Here is a 16,299-nt window from a genome sequence, read left to right as displayed (position 1 = left end):
AATTGGGAAAAAAAAATAACCTTATGATTCAAACTGCAGATTGCGCAAAGAAGTAGAAAAAAATAGATCACATAATCAGCTCTTGCAAGAAGGTTGCACAAACTTATTACAAACAACGACATAACACAGTTGCCAAAATGATTCACTGGAACATCTTTAAAATTATCACGTACCAGTAATGAAAAATTGGGGAGAAGAGTTGAATAGTCAAAAATGAGCAGGTTAAAATATTGCAGGATTTCCTAATACAAATTGATAAAATAACACCAAATTTAACTGTGGTTGAAAAGAAATACCGTGTTTCCTCGAAAATAAGATCCTGTCTTATATTTTTTTGAACCCCAAAATAAGGGGCTGGTAAGAAGCCTGTTATTTGAACACAGCAGCCTGCAATTACTGCAGGTTCAAGCCCGGCCCAAGGTTGACTCAGCCTTCCATCCTTTATAAGGTAGGTAAAATGAGGACCCAGATTGTTGGGGGGGCAATAAGTTGACTTTGTAAATATACAAATAGAATGAGACTATTGCCTTATACACTGTAAGCCGTCCTGAGTCTTCGGAGAAGGGCGGGATATAAATGTAAATAAAAAAAAAAAGCACTTGGCCTTGTTTTCAGGGAGGTCTTATTCTTTTGGGACACATGGAGCAAGACAGGGCTCCTCTTGCCCTCTTACCTGATTTCCAGCTCTGTCTAACCCCAACCAAAAGAAATGGCAGGGACCGACTGCGATGCAATTAAATATTTTTGGGGAGGGCTTATTTTTTTGGGGGGTGTCTTATTTTAGATTGGGCTTATTATCAGGGGATGTCTTATTTTCGGAGAAACAGGATAGTGTGGACAACTGATATAGCAATAGCAGGAAATACCGGAATAGAAGTCAAAGAACTGGAGAAGATCTCAACATAACAAGATCTGAAAATCAAACTTGAAAGATTGTGGCATAAACCAGTCGTGGTGATCCCAGAGGTTAACCACAAACTGGGTGCCATACCAAAAAATATTGGACAACACTGAGAAGATTTGTTTTATGTATTTAAATCATTTATACAGCTTCCTATCTTTTAACCATTTCTGGACAGCTCCCAAGATCTGGGCATTTAGAAAATATACATATTGACAAAATTTTCATTTTCAATTAAAAAGGCTACACTGCTGGGACCACACATATACTACGCTGATACATTACAAAATCCTAGATTCTTGGAAAAAGAAGATATGAAGGCCAACATCAGCTAAAAAACTGGCAGCTGTGATTTCACATTGTTGTGTATGTAACAACAACAACGAAAACAATGATTTGCTATTATAAATCAATTTCAATGAGAAGAGATATCTGGGAAAAATGCACTGGTTCTGGAAAGAACAATATCCAGAATCAGAAATTCTGGACTCAGAATACAGACTAGCAGATCGACATCAATTTATAATATGAAATAAAAGCATTCACAAAAGTAGAATTGGAAGAACTGCGAAGGCCTACCCAGTGCAAAGAAATTGAAACCTTGCCAGAAGTAGTTCAGACAGTAGAGGCAAACCAGAGATGGAAAAAAAAATCTTCTGTTTGGTTACATTTCCAACAAATATTTGAAATTTCCTCATGCATTTTTACTTTATCCAGTATCATATATCAGTGATACATTATTTTATAAAAATTATCTTTAAGATTATAATTCAATTTCAACTCTTTCTTACAAATACATTTATGTATTTACATATATGACATCTGCAATAGAGTAGTAAATGTCTGGAACACTCTACCTGATCCTGTTGTTAGTCTTTCTAATCCCCATACCTTTCACTGTAAACTGTCTACTGTGGACCTTTCATGTTTCTTAAGAGGTCCCTAAGGAGGTATGCATAAGTGCACCAGCATGCCTAGCGTCCCCGTCCTACAGTTCCCAATTATACGTAATCATTCTATTTGTTTATGACTATGTTTTGCCAATTTATATCCTTTTTTGTGCCGATTTTTTTCATGTGTCCATGTCCATGTCTATTCTGTTACTTGTTTTCTTGTACTTGTTGACAAATAGATAGATAGATGATAGATAGATAGATAGATAGATAGATAGATAGATAGATAGATAGATAGATAGATATTCTCCCATTGGTCTAACTGTATATTGTAACCAATTTCTTTTGTCCATTTTATCATACAATTTTAACTCATCCTCTGTTTTCATTTTCAATAAAAGTCTGTACTTAGTACAAATACAACCATCATTTGTATACAATTCTACATCATGTGGCAAAAGAAAGCAACTATACCTTTAATATTATTAACAAGATCTGCCTATTCCTGGTCCTTAAGAAGACATAAATGCCAAATCCAGTCTAAACATCTGGCTGGCTGTGTCAGTAACTACAACAATAAAGAAATAAAAATCTGTAAACATTGTGGGATTTTCTCGTTAGAATGTATGCATGAGATTATAGTTATTCTCTCATGTGAAATAGGGTCAAGGTTAAAATCCTACATGTTCAATCCAGAAATGTTCGCCCACATTTCTTACTACAAGATGCCTCATAAGAAAACAAAGTTAGGGGTATTTCCATTTGTGCAAGATATTGCACAACCTTTTACATAAGGCCTCAAGACACAGGCTAGCACAGGCTCTCAAGAGTATTTCCCAGTAATGTATCACAGAACAGCATTGTTATTAAAATATCTTGGGAATTAGCCCATGACTTCCATCTCAAGATGACTTCAATCTTTTTAAGATTGAAAATTCACCAATAACAAAATAAAATACACAATGGTAGAACTTTTTATCTGTACATTATCATTTACCAATCACACAAAACTGTAAATATTACATCCTACTGAAATAACGGTAAATGGGTTACTCCTCATATCCCAAACATGGATGTATTTTATCAAGCAAATTGTCTGCCTCCGTTTCACAGCCGATACGATTTGAATGTTTTAAATCAAAAAAGCATCCAACTTCCAACCAGCTGGAACACCACATTTTCTCATCTGCTCATAATCTGTTCAAAAACAAACATAAAATCTGCAAGCCTTAATAACATACGATTATAAATCCTGCCCATCAAGCTGTCAATTAAGCTCAGTAGTTTCAAGTCAGAATCAACCTCCCAAATTCTTGGCAGAAACATAGAAACGCATACTTGCAATAGTGAGTTATTCCAAATGGAATTAGAATAGAATAGAATAGAATAGAATTTTATTGGCCAAATGTGATTGGCCACACAAGGAATTTGTCTTGGTGCATATGCTCTCAGTGTACATAAAAGAAAAGATACGTTCATCAAGGTACAACATTTACAACACAATTGATGATCAATATATCAATATAAATCATAAGGATTGCCAGCAACAAGTTATAGTCATACAGTCATAAGTGGAAAGAGATTGGTGATGGGAACTATGAAACGATTAATAGTAGTGCAGATTCAGTAAATAGTCTGACAGTGTTGAGGGAATTATTTGTTTAGCAGAGTGATGGCCTTCGGAAAAACTGTCTTGTGTCTAGTTGTTCTGGTGTGCAGTGCTCTATAGCGTCGTTTGAGGGTAGGAGTTGAAACAGTTTATGTCCAGGATGCGAGGGATCTGCAAATATTTTCACGGCTCTTCTTGATTCGTGCAGTATACAGGTCCTCAATGGAAGGCAAGTTGGTAGCAATTATTTTTCTGCAGTTCTAATTATCCTCTGAAGTCTGTGTTTTCTTGTTGGGTTGCAGAACCGAACCAGACAGTTATAGAGGTGCAAATGACAGACTCAATAATTCCTCTGTAGAATTGGATCAGCAGCTCCTTGGGCAGTTTGAGCTTACTGAGTTGGCAGAAAGAACATTCTTTGTTGTCCTTTTTAATGATGTTTTGATGTTAGCTGTCCATTTGAGATCTTGCGATATGATAGAACCCAGAAATTTGAAGGTTTCTACTGTTGATACTGTGTTGTCAAGTATTGTGAGAGGTGGAAGTATGGAAGGGTTTTTCCTAAAATCTACCACCATTTCTACGGTTTTGAGTGTGTTCAGTTCCAGATTGTTTTGGTTGCACCACAAGGCTAGTCCTTCGACCTCTCGTCTATATGCGGATTCGTCATTGTCTCGAATGAGACCAATCACTGTTGTGTCATCTGCGAACTTCAGTAGCTTAACAAATGGATCATTGGAGATGCAGTCATTGGTATACAGAGAGAAGAGAAGTGGGGAGAGCACACAGCCTTGGGGGGCCCCTGTGCTAATTGTACAGGTATTTGATGTGATCTTGCTTAGCTTCACCTGCTGCTTCCTGTTTGTTAGGAAGCTTGTGATCCACTTACAAGTCTGTTCCGGTACCTGTAGCTGGTTTAGCTTAGTTAGAAGAATGTCTGGAATGATGGTATTGAATGCTGAACTAAAGTCTACAAAATTACATCAAGCATCTCTTTTTTTAAAATAATAATAATAATAAGGCTCAGCAAAGGATAAAGTACAAAAAAAGGCAAAAAGGGGGTTAGGGAAAAGAGATTAAGGGGAAAAAACAAAATCAAGGGTTCAAAAGGAAAGAAAAAAAGGGGGGAAAGAAAAATAACTTCCAACTTCTTTTCTGTACAGATATACAGTAAAATACTTTAACCTCTTACTCTAAAGCCAGCAATAATGTACAGTATTTCTATAATTATCAACAGTTCTAATAGTCAAACCCCAAAATTACATTTTCATTTCCTTCATAGAAATGATGGCGCAGTAGTTAGAGTGTAGTACTGCAGGCTACTTCTGCTGATTGCCGGCTGCCTGCAATTTGGCAATTCAAATCTCACCAGGCTCAAGGTTGACTCAGCCTTCCATCCTTCCGAGGTAGGTAAAATGAGGACCCAAATTGTTGGGGGCAATATGCTAACTCTGTAAACCGCTTAAAGAAGGCTTAGAGGGGTATATAAGTCTAAGTGCTATTGCTATTTTCTAGCAATAGTGGTTTTCAAGTAGAAACCAAGATAGACAAAAGACTTTTCTTTAATCAGAATAATCAGTTTTGTCATCTTAGCCAATTCCACTAGCTTTAGCGTCTATTCTTCCAATCTGGGACTTTGTAAATCCTTCCATCTATGTGGATTCAAGAATCTCACTGATGTTGTCAGTTAAAGAAACAAAGTCCCATATTCCTTTTCAATCTATTTATCCATCAAATCTAGATGGAAAACCTCTGGTTTCATCTGTATATTCATCTTAAGAATTTAGAACAGCATCCTAGATAAAACATCCATCTTAATTACTAAAAATCTACCCAATGATAGTTGAAATTTGTTCAATAAATCTTGTTTAATATCATTCCATACCTTAGTAATAGTTATTCTGAAACAACATACAATTCATATTTTTCAATGTGATCCCTGGATATTTAATTTTCAATTTTAAAGCCAGCGTTTTTTACAACAAGCAGCTCCTGTCAATTACTGCCTAGCGTAGAGAAATCCAATAGGAAGTCCTGGGGTCTCATATAGTTAACTAAAGGTTTTGATTCAGTTGCCAAGGACTGCTAAAGATTCTAAATCTTTTTATCATTTTAAAAAATGAGATGGAAAGGAGAAAATATTAAACACATAATTGGAATTAATATTTCCATTCAGATGCTACATTGAGCAATGAGTCCAATTTTCAATCATTCAACAGGATGCTGGAATGGAACTATTTAAAGTCCAGAGAATGATGGCAATTCCAAATACTTTTAGTCTGTAATTGAGTAATGGTCCAACAAAATCAAATCTTTTTTTGGTTAATAATTCCTAAAACATGCCTGCAAATTAATCTGTAAAATGTATGGAGTCTATAAAAAAAAGCACTAGCCTACACATATAAACATATAAAGATAGAAACTTATTCAGTCTGTGGCAGATTCTTTGAATAAGTAAAGCACCTTCCTAGATTCCCAAGGTGAACCAGCCATTTCAAGGCTGAGTGCATCTATTTCAAGGCTGAGATTTTATAAGGTTTCATATGCATGCCTCCAAATCCTTCCACCAGGACAATTATCTCCACAGAAAGATATGCATGCTTATGAAGACCTCAGGAAAGGGGAAGAAGCTGAGACTGCTTTTGCTGTAGATACAGAAAAGTGCTTTACTTAGGAGGGCCGGTAGAGCCCTAATGTAGTAAGTTCTTGTGACACATGGCAAAAGAAACAATTCCCCTTTCCACTCACAGATGCTTCCTGTTTGCTTCTCTAAATGGAATCTTTATTTATTCCAGTGTTAATAAAGTAGCTACTTTCAAGACATGAGATTAAATCTGCCATCTTGAATTTCTCAACCCTAACCTCGGGCAGAGAAACTAATGAAACAAGCATGGCAAAATTTCATAGGGTTTCCTAGTTTCAAAGTTAGCATATCAGAGGGTATTCAATCCAGAAACTGTTTACCAGTCATAAAGTTTCCCACAGAGTGGGGGAGAGAAAAAGAAACATCCTGCCAAATAAGGAAGCACAGCTACAGATGGCACTGGCGCAGTCCAAGAAAGATACCATCAGATCAGAAGCCTGCCAAGATTATGCAATTGCATTACTTTCAACCAAAATTCATGTGTGTCTTTCTATTAAAGTTCCAGTAGTACAGACTTGGCTAGGGTAGGCCCTGGCATTACAGCACACAGCAAAATCATAGAAAGAGGTTTTTTTGGGGATTTGGTTTGACTTATCCAGGCCAGGACTATATTAGTATTGTAGGCCTATGTGCATGATCCCATTTTTTTCAATTTTTGTAATGATTTCAAATCTTTTGAAAATGCATTCATATACAGTACTTCCTCATATAAGAACTGTTATATACAGTGTTTTATTTATTTATTGCTGAGACTTCTAAATCATTTTAGTCTTACAAATCTAAACTCTTTACACAAACTAATAGAATGTAAGTATGTAAATATATATATATAATGACTAGCAACATCCATAAATGCTGAATAATGCTATATTCCACACAGCATTCTCCTCCCTTGAAAACCTGTGGGAAACTCCTCCTTTAAACATTAAATCCTTCAACCCCCAAAAGATCTGCAACAAAGTAATGTTTTAATTAATTTTTACTTTAAAAAAAAAAAACTTTAAAGGTCTATGACTATTTTATGTAGCTAGGTGATCCAAAGAACCCTATCAAAGAACGTTCATTTCTGGGTCTCTTCTATTGTTATCTACCAGCGTGGGGATTCTTAGGGCGTCTCTCTGCTGGAATTACTAGGTGTCTTACAAGTTGTCCAGATTCCAAGATATTTAGGTTGTTATAATTGTATCTAGCATCTTGAATAGCACCCAGAAACAAACTGATAATCATTGCATCTCCTCCAGAAAAGTAGTTATGTGACTATAACAGTGCTCATCCAAGGAAGCTGCTGCATTTTGTACCATTTGAAGCTTTTGAATGGTCTTCAAGACATTCAAGCCTGATTAGAGATACTTATTATAGTCCTGACATGAGGTGACAACAGTATGTAGGCTATTATGTGCTCCCAAAATTCTGGGAGAGTTTATAGCTGCTGCTGCAGCCAATGCTGAGCCAAACCTCTCAAGGTCATGGTTCCCAGTTATTATTCTAGGAAGAACCCAGATTCTGAACTTGCTTTTTCAAGAGGTTCACAGCTCAGTTTGGACTTATCCAGTCAGCTTCTAAACAGCTGGCTATTCTCTATTTCAGGGATTAAGCACAACCTTCTTTTCTCGACCTCAGGATCTTTCAAAGACTAGATCAAGACTTCTCCTGCACCTCCCCTAGGTGCAGAAATACAACTGGATATCTTGAACCTAGTGATACTGCAACCTACACTGGTTGATCTCTTCTAGAAGTTTCAGGTAAAAGTTAAAATAGAGAGGATCATTCCATAGTGGATCATTCCATAGTGGACTCAAAAAAAGAGCAGAATCAATCCAGCACAATCTTAAAAGATGCTTTTTCAAAAGGCAACTGGGTTGTTTTTTCCTTGAGGAAGTAGACAATTTTTTGCTTCTCATCCAAGAAGCTTCATCGGTTCTGGTAGGATGGTGGGAGCAATGGAAATATTAGTTCTGATAGGATGGGCAGGGTTTTGGGAAAGAAACATATTTCTTTGCAGTCATCCAGTTGTTAGCATTCTCCCTGAGAGCTCTTGGGGGCACTTGGAGGGTTTAATCTGTGCCCTCAGGATCACTTGTAACAAGTGTAAATGGGGGTAGAATCTTCTTGGAATTGCTGAAAGAACTGCATTGTAGAACAGAAGAGAGATAGTGTCTTATCTCTCTCTGTTCAGAGAGGGCTGCTCAGTGTTAACATAAATGGCCTTTTCCAAACCAATCGTCCTCTCTATCCAGAATGTGGACTTTATGGAGTACATTACAGTAGCTGAGCAGTGAGGTGTAACTGACAGGAGGGCTAACCAATAATAGGAAAGGGTACACTGGTACACCAAACGGAGCTATGAAAGAGCCTTTTGGCAGTAGCTACCACTCCTCTTTGCCTCAGCTTGCCCATATTGCACCCGATTTCTAATTTGTACTGGTTGCCAATGTGTTTCTGTATATGATTGGGCCTGACTATCTGAGGGACTGCCTATCTCTTGTGCTTTCTTTCCCATCCAGGACAATCTAACAAAGTGGGCATACTCTTGCTCACGTTCTTTTGGGATCCACTTTTCATGTAGTAGAGCTGCCCTCTGGAATGAGGTCCCCCACGAGAGCATTCCAAAAAGCCATGAAGACCTGGCTATTTTTGTAGGCTTTGAGGTAGGTTGCATGGGACTTCTCTGTCTGTGATGTTATGTTTTTTGTTTTGGTTTGCTATCTGGGTTGCTTGTCTATGGAAACTCTCAATCATCCAGATTGTGGTTGTTCCAAGGGTGCTTTTTAAAAGGCAACTGGAGTTTCTTGGCTTTTTCTTGGTGTCTTAAAGAAACTTTTTAGATGAGAAGTGAAATATTTTGAAGCAAAAAAACCCCAAGAAAGTCCTATTGCCTTTTGAAAAGCACCTTTGGAAGTATTGCCTGAGTTGCTTTCTTGTACTTATTTTTGTGTTTTGTTCCCATCTACTTTGTTGTCATTTTTTTAATGTTGCTCTTTATTTGGGGGGGGACATCCCCCCACAACTCATTTGTAGTTGGACAGAATCCAAATTGAATACATAAAAATAAACAATTGTCATTTGGAGCAGAAACCTCTGATAGAAAAGAACAAAAAGAAGCAACAACATTGCAGCGAGTCATGTCCCATTACCTGATTCACACACTATACTTCCTGGTTTCAGCTCAAGCATCATGGTGATTAAAGAGATATCCGTTGAATACAGGATTTGAGTTCTGTGGCGTAAGTTGAGTGTCCATAACTCTGGGGTCGGATAAAGGATGTACACCCAGCCTCCTTTGCTGCAGGTCACCTTGGAACCATACTTCTTTCCAATGAGGTCAGTTGAGTGTCTAATAACACCATACTTAGTCTGAGTTTTACCACCATGTTGCACCTTCACTGGAAACATTGATTCATGTCCCAAGAAGACAATTGCCGTGTCCCCTTCTTTTATCGTATCTCCATATTCAATAAAACTCATCACGACAATGTTGCCACTGGCAGGTTAATTGCAGCTAAGGAAAAAGGAAACAAACACAGTTCAGAATCTCTCCTTGCTGCTCCTGATGTTAGCTTATCATTCTTATTTCTTCTTCACAACTACTCTTTCTCATTTAAGTTCCCCATCACCAATGCAAATAAAGCATCGTTCCAGAGTTCCAAGTCATGATCTAAAGATGACCTACAATCCTAAATAGGCTTTTTAACACAAGCAGCTCACAAGAGAAATCAGTATACTAACAGCTGGAGTAGTTCAAGTTTAGTTCGATAGCATCAAGAAGTCCAAAATGCAGTCTTTTCCACTGCAGGAACTAGGCACAGGATGCAGCAGTCTCTAGCAGGCTATTTAATATTGATACTTATATAATATTCAGGGAGTCTAAAGTCTGTGGATTGCATATTTAAATCCCAGTTCTTTTTCACATGTGAGTCAGGTTCCCATGAAATAGCAATTTTAGATAATTGTCCTACAAAAGCACATATTCTCCAGTTTAACACCTCATGAACTGGTTCCCTAAAATAGCAAATTCCTAGGAAGAGACTTGAACAGAAAGCTTTCAACTATCTGCAAGGTCTGAACAAGATACTTGACACCCAGCATACATTTATACAGGAAGCTGATTTAACATTTGGGAGAAGGAGGGACAAGAACTGTACTCAAGAGCGAATGGGACCATACCAAACATAATGTGGCAGAATCTGAATTTACTTTGCTGGGAAAGTAATTTTCCCTTTTTTTTTTCTTTTTTCATTGAAGCATATTTCCCACCTCCAGTTGGTTAGAATGCAACCGATTTGCAATGGCTGCAAATGAAAGTGGCTGCAAATGTAGCAAAAAATGGTTAAGAAAGTCACATAAGCAGGGTGCGGAGGGGGGAACACTATCTCAAGTTACCTACTCTGATTGGGTAGATAAGGAGAAGCTGCTCCTTCAGATACATGTGAAAATTGGAGAAGAGTACATTCTGAATATTAACAAGCTTTTTAAAAAGCTTACAATGGGATATAGCAAAAAATTATTTGTGTTTATTTAATCATTTACATGTTAAATATCTAAGGCCACATGACACTGTTATATAATTTTAATAGGAGGAGGAGGAGAAGGATTAATAATGCAAGAGTGTTATGCCTGACTGGACATTGTACCTTGCAAATCACCATGTCTATTCCAAAGGGTTTAGAGCATTGCAATTACTTGACAAAAAGTCCTTTGAGCTCTTGTGCAAGCATCACCATTCGATCTTTTATCTCAGCACCTAACTGCTGACCACCAAAATTAAGTCATAATTTCATGAGGCTCCTATGCTTTATCTAGTAATCATTAAATAACACTCGCCATGTATTTCATCTTTGTAGATAGGGACAGGAGTAATCTCATATGTACAGTTGTATTTCTAACACAAGACTAATCAGAATTACAGCCAAATGCAGTTTAGAGTTGGAAAGCTAATGCAAGACTATGAATCTGCATTCTGACTTTATTAAGCTTATGTTCTTATTTTACATGCTAATGGAAATTTTTAGAAAATGAGAAAAAAGTAAACAATAAGACAAGACTAATTGATAGGTAACATGAAAGCATTCTTTGAATGAGGAGATTCTGCTAGAGTATTAAAGGATTGCCAATTTTTAAAAAGCTTTGTTGTTATACTACTAAGAACTTCTTGACCACAGCTATAAAGTAAATGGAAGCTTTTCTTGGCATTGAAACAAGTGGGAGGAAAAAGGTAATTTGCTAGCTACTAAACAACAGGAACAAGGACATTTTTTTGTTTTTAAAGAGAAAGAGAAAATGGCAACACTAGGATATAATGTACCTTGCAGTATCTTAAAAAATAATATAAATATAACAGTGATTCCTGGATTATTTCCTCTTGCTAAAGGTTCTACAGTGCCGAGAAAGAAAGGTCCTGGAGCACAGGGGAACTGCCAGAGGACTGGAAAAGAGCTGATGGAGTTCCCATCTTCAAAAAAGGAGAAAAAAAAACAGATCCAGGAAACTACAGTTCTATCAGCCTGACCTCAATACCAGGGAAGATTCTGGAAAAGATAATCAAGCAACGAATCACCGAACACCTAGAAGCAAACAAAGTAATAACCAAAAGCCAACATGGGTTTGTCAAAAACAGATCATGCCAGACTAATCTTATTGCATTCTTTGACAAAGTGACAAAATTAATGGACAAGAGGAATACTGTCAATATAATTTACTTGCGACTTTAGTAAACCATTTGATAAAGTAGACCATAACCTATTACTAGATAAAGTAGAAAAATGTGGGTTAGACAGCATCACCACCAGATGGATTTGTAACTGGCTGACCAACCACACTCAACATGTAGTCCTCAATGGAACTGCATCTACATGGAGGGAAGTATGCAGTGGAGTACCCCAAGGCTCTGTTTTAGGCCCAGTACTCTTCAACATCTTCATCAATGACTTGGACAAGGGGACAGATGGGAACTCATCAAATTTGCAGATGACACCAAGGTGGCAGGAAGAGCCAACACCTCAGAAGATAGCTCAAGATACAGAAGGATCTTGACAGACTTGAACATTGGGCGCTATCTAACAAAATGAAATTCAACAGTGAAAAAAGTAAGGTTCTACATTTAGGCCAAAAAAACAAAATGCACCGGTACCGGATATGTGGAACTTTGCTCAATAGTAGTAACTGTGAGAGAGATCTTGGAGTCCTAGTGGACAACCATTTAGATATAAGCCAGCAGTGTGCAGCAGCTGCGAAAAAAGCCAACACAGTACTGGGCTGCATAAACAGAGGGCTAGAATCAAGATCACGTGAAGTGTTAATATCACCTTATAATGCCTTGGCAAGGCCACACTTGGAATATTGCATTCAGTTTTGGTCGCCACGATGTAAAAAAGATGCTGAGACTCTAGAAAGAGTGCAGAGAAGAGCAAAAAAGATGATTGGGGGACTGGAGGCTAAAACATGTGAAGAATGGTTGCAGGAACTGGATATGTCTAGTTTAATGAAAAGAAGGACTAGGGAAGACATGATAACAATGTTCCAATATGTCAGGGGTTGCCACAAAGAAGAGGGAGTCAAACTATTCTCCAAAGCACCTGAGGATAGAACAAGAAGCAATGGGTGGAAACTAATCAAGGAGAGAAGTCACTTAGAACTAAGAAGAAATTTCCTGACAGAACAATCAATAAGTGGAACAACTTGCCTGCAGAAGTTGTTAATGCTCCAACACTGGAAGTTTTTAAGAAGATGTTGGATAACCATTTGTCTGAAGTAGTGTAGGGTTTCCTGCCTAGGCAGGGGGTTGGACTAGAAGACTTCCAAGGTCCCTTCCAACTCTATTATTCTAAACAAAAAACTGTCAGAAAAAGAATTCCATTAGTCTAATAAAATAAAACAATGTTTTAAAAAATTTAAGACATCAATTTCTTTCAAATTTCTCCTGGTGCACACCCTTGGAATTATAGACCATTTTATCATCAAGAGACAAAATTAGAAGCTTAGAATGAGGCAAAATGCAGAAACCAACCAACCAACCAACCAACCAACCAATCCAACTTTCCCCTTGATCACTGTAGAAGTAAAGGAGCCAAACTGTTAGAAATTAAGGACATTGTACAATAGTTTGCTGAATATATATAAAGGGAAGCTGGACTGGAAAAAGATAAACACAGTTTTGAAAATGGAGGAAGAAACACCAGGTCTATGTTATGCTGATGGGACTAAGATTACATATAAAAGGCCAACCTAATAAAAATAGGCTTTAGATTTGACAGTGAAGATTTTGAAGTGGTACACAGCTTCTGCCTTTTAGGATCAACCTTCTACACAACGGGTGCCAAACATGATCACGTCACAGGTCGGATCATGATGTATCGCAATGTTTTTTGCCTTTGTGGAGCCAGGTTGAGTGTGGCCTGCGCTTGATGTATCCAGCCAGTTTGACGTATCCGGCCACTGCCAGTTTGACAAGCCTATTCTACACTAAAGGAACAAGCAGCAAAGAAATATACTACAGACCAGTACTTCCTAGAGCAGTTTTTGAAGGTTTTGCAAAATATATTTAAATGCCATGATGTGTCTATACTGTATGTACAAAGACCAAAATTGTGCAAGCAATGGTGTCTATAATGTGTCTATAATGACACATTATAGAACAAAAAGTTGGACTTGGAAGAAACAGGATAGAAAGAGTATTTGCACTTATGATCTTTTGTGGTGGAGAAAGCACCTAAGAATAAAATTACGAAAACAAACAATGGATCATAAAAATAAATCACAGTTCTCACTTGAAGCCCAAATGACCAGGCTCAAATGATCTTACTTTAGAAACATTATGTAAAGGCCTAGCTCTATGGAAAAGGTTAATAATGCTAGGAAAGGTGGAAGGAAAGAAAAGAGGGCATCTAAGAGAAGGTGGACGGAATCAGTTACACTGCTGAAAGACTTGAAGGACCAAGTTAGGAACAGATAGTCATAGAGAAAATCTATTTATGTTGTCCCTAAGAGTCAACACCAACTTGATGGTACATAATCAATCAGTCAATTAACCTTGCTAAAGAGCCGTTTTCTCCTTTTTGTTCTCCAAGAGAGAACATACCATATATAGCAGATGAAATAGCTAGACTCATCTTTATAGCATTAGCAGTGGCTAAGCCATGCATAAAATTGTCTGGCATTTGTCTTCTTCTGCTGTGTCCATATATAATAGTCCTATTTCAGCACTATACTCTGTGCATCTGATGAACCAGATGGCAGTCCACAATGATTGTGCAGTAATAATTCCTGAAGTCATCAGAACTTTTTCCCCCCATTATAAGAGTTCTTTCAATGTCTCTAAGACAACTGGAAAAACTGCTTTGCTAACTTTCCAGACTGAACTCTGAGGAGTATTTGTTTGAAACCAATTGCTATATTGGAACATGATTTATTTTGGGATACCAATAAACTGGGCTTTTTAAGGAGCAACTGTTAGATCAGGTATGTCCAGCCCACAACCCATAACGCGCAGGCAGCCCCTCAAGATAATAATTTTTTTAAAAACTAAAAACAAATGCTATTTATATGCATTAATTATATTATATATATTTATATGCAGCCCAAGACAATTCCTCTTCACTCAGTATGGCCCATGAAAGCCAAAAGTTTGGACAACCAGGTGTTAGATAGAAGCAACTAGAACATACGTTGTGAGTTTCAAGAAAGAATAGAATAGAATAGAATCCTTTATTGGCCAAGTGTGATTGGACAATCAACAAGGAATTTGTCTTGGTGCATACGCTCTCAGAGTACATAAAAGAAAAGGTACATTCGTCAAGAATCATAAGATACAACACTTAATGATAGTCATAGGGAAACAGTCAATATAAGGATACCAGCAGCAAGGTTACAGTCATACAATCATAAGTGGGAAGAGATGGGTGATAGGAACAATGAGAGGATTAATAGTAATGCAGACATAGTAACTAGTTTGACAGTGTTGAGGGAATTATTTGTTTAGCAGAGTGATGGCGTTCGGGAAGAAACTGTTCTGGTGTCTAGTTGTTCTGATGTGCAGTGCTCTAGAGCGTCATTTTGAGGGTAGGAGTTGAAACAGTTTATGTCCAGGATGTGAGGGGTCTGTAAATATTTTCAACAGATCAGGTACAACATTCTACATGTGCACTTTTAATATGCAATTAATATATAAAAGTTTTAAAAACTAAAGACACATTTTAAAACCCCAGTCTGAAAGAAAGCATGGGATTTTCATATTTTATCCACCTTTTTTTTTTAATCCTGCACTTTCACGTTTCATGTTCTATTTTTCACCCTGTTTTGCACTTGTGACCTACAAACGACTTGTCCCTATTTATCTTTTCTATAAGAGATGCTTCTGAAGGGGGCTGGGGGGAGAATAGGCACAAGATACTACTTCTGTGTTGTATCAGACCATCGTTTGCGCTCACGATTTTACCCCCTGCTGACTTCCCGTTCTTTAAAATTAATAAAATCGCAGGAGCCCTGCATTCCTTCGGACAGTTTTGGAGATTAGTAAACTTTCCCCTTTGTAAAGTTTAAAGCACGTCTACTCAAAAGAGTGGCGAATGGAGTGGCTTCTCTTTGCAAAAGAGGCGACCAAAGGGCAGCTCTTGGTGTCGTTTCTCCGCCCTGGCTCCTTAAAACAGCCGTTTGCTTTCATCTCACTTCACTCTTACCTTTCCGACGCCCTACTTGCATTCAGGCAAGCAGCATCAGATCGAGCCCAGAGCACAGCCTTGGCCAGTGCAGACACGTGTTCCCAGCACTTCCTCTCGCTTTGCTCGTCGCAGCCGGTGACGTTGGTCTTCCCCTCCCTCGCCCTGGCATAGCCGGTCTTGAGTGGGAGGAAGTTCTTCCCCGTTTCGGAGAACGCTTTGCCTTCCTTTTGCGGTGATGCAATCCGCATCTTGTCTCCTCTGTCCCTGGCTTCCCATTAGTTGTGTGGTGCAATCGGTGCATCGCTGAGTGGTATTTGCTGTTACTGTTTTAAATAACCAGAGTCGCAAATTCACTCTTACACGACCGTCTCCTTGTCGGGTTCAGGCGACGGCTCCATCCCCGCTTACGGTATCTGAGACTAAACTTCCCTTTGAATTGAAAAGGACTTCTGAGTAGCGTGTAGGATTGCGCTAATAAAATAGGTTCCTTTCGTGAATACACTGCGAGCCACGGTATTATTTCTGCAAGATCAGCTCTGTCAAGGAAAGCTTGCACTGATTAAAGCTGGCACTTCATTTCTCCTTTACCTTCCCGGTAA

The 16,299-nt window shown here is 38.0% G+C and overlaps 1 protein-coding gene across 2 annotated transcripts in view; it reads right to left on the bottom strand.

Annotated features, from left to right (window-relative positions):
* TRMT61A (tRNA methyltransferase 61A) overlaps positions 1-15,946 on the bottom strand; it is a 54,071-nt gene extending 38,125 nt beyond the window's left edge. Inside the window, exons 1-3 of one of the 2 annotated variants that reach the window (XM_058162809.1) lie at positions 15,719-15,946; positions 12,727-12,879; positions 9,182-9,546 (exon numbers count right to left, since the gene is read on the bottom strand). In XM_058162809.1, the coding sequence (XP_058018792.1) occupies positions 9,182-9,512 (331 nt within the window). In that variant the 5' untranslated portion in view covers positions 9,513-9,546; positions 12,727-12,879; positions 15,719-15,946. The remainder of the gene's footprint in view (positions 1-9,181; positions 9,547-12,726; positions 12,880-15,718) is intronic. The other variant, XM_058162808.1, reaches the window with a different exon arrangement.
* Positions 15,947-16,299: the final 353 nt, after the last annotated feature.

The sequence above is a fragment of the Ahaetulla prasina genome, chromosome 1, assembly GCF_028640845.1.
Source record: "Ahaetulla prasina isolate Xishuangbanna chromosome 1, ASM2864084v1, whole genome shotgun sequence".
Classification (NCBI taxonomy): domain Eukaryota; kingdom Metazoa; phylum Chordata; class Lepidosauria; order Squamata; family Colubridae; genus Ahaetulla; species Ahaetulla prasina.
The sequence above is the reverse complement of the archived record's forward strand: the minus strand, read 5'-3'. Positions and strand labels throughout refer to the sequence as shown.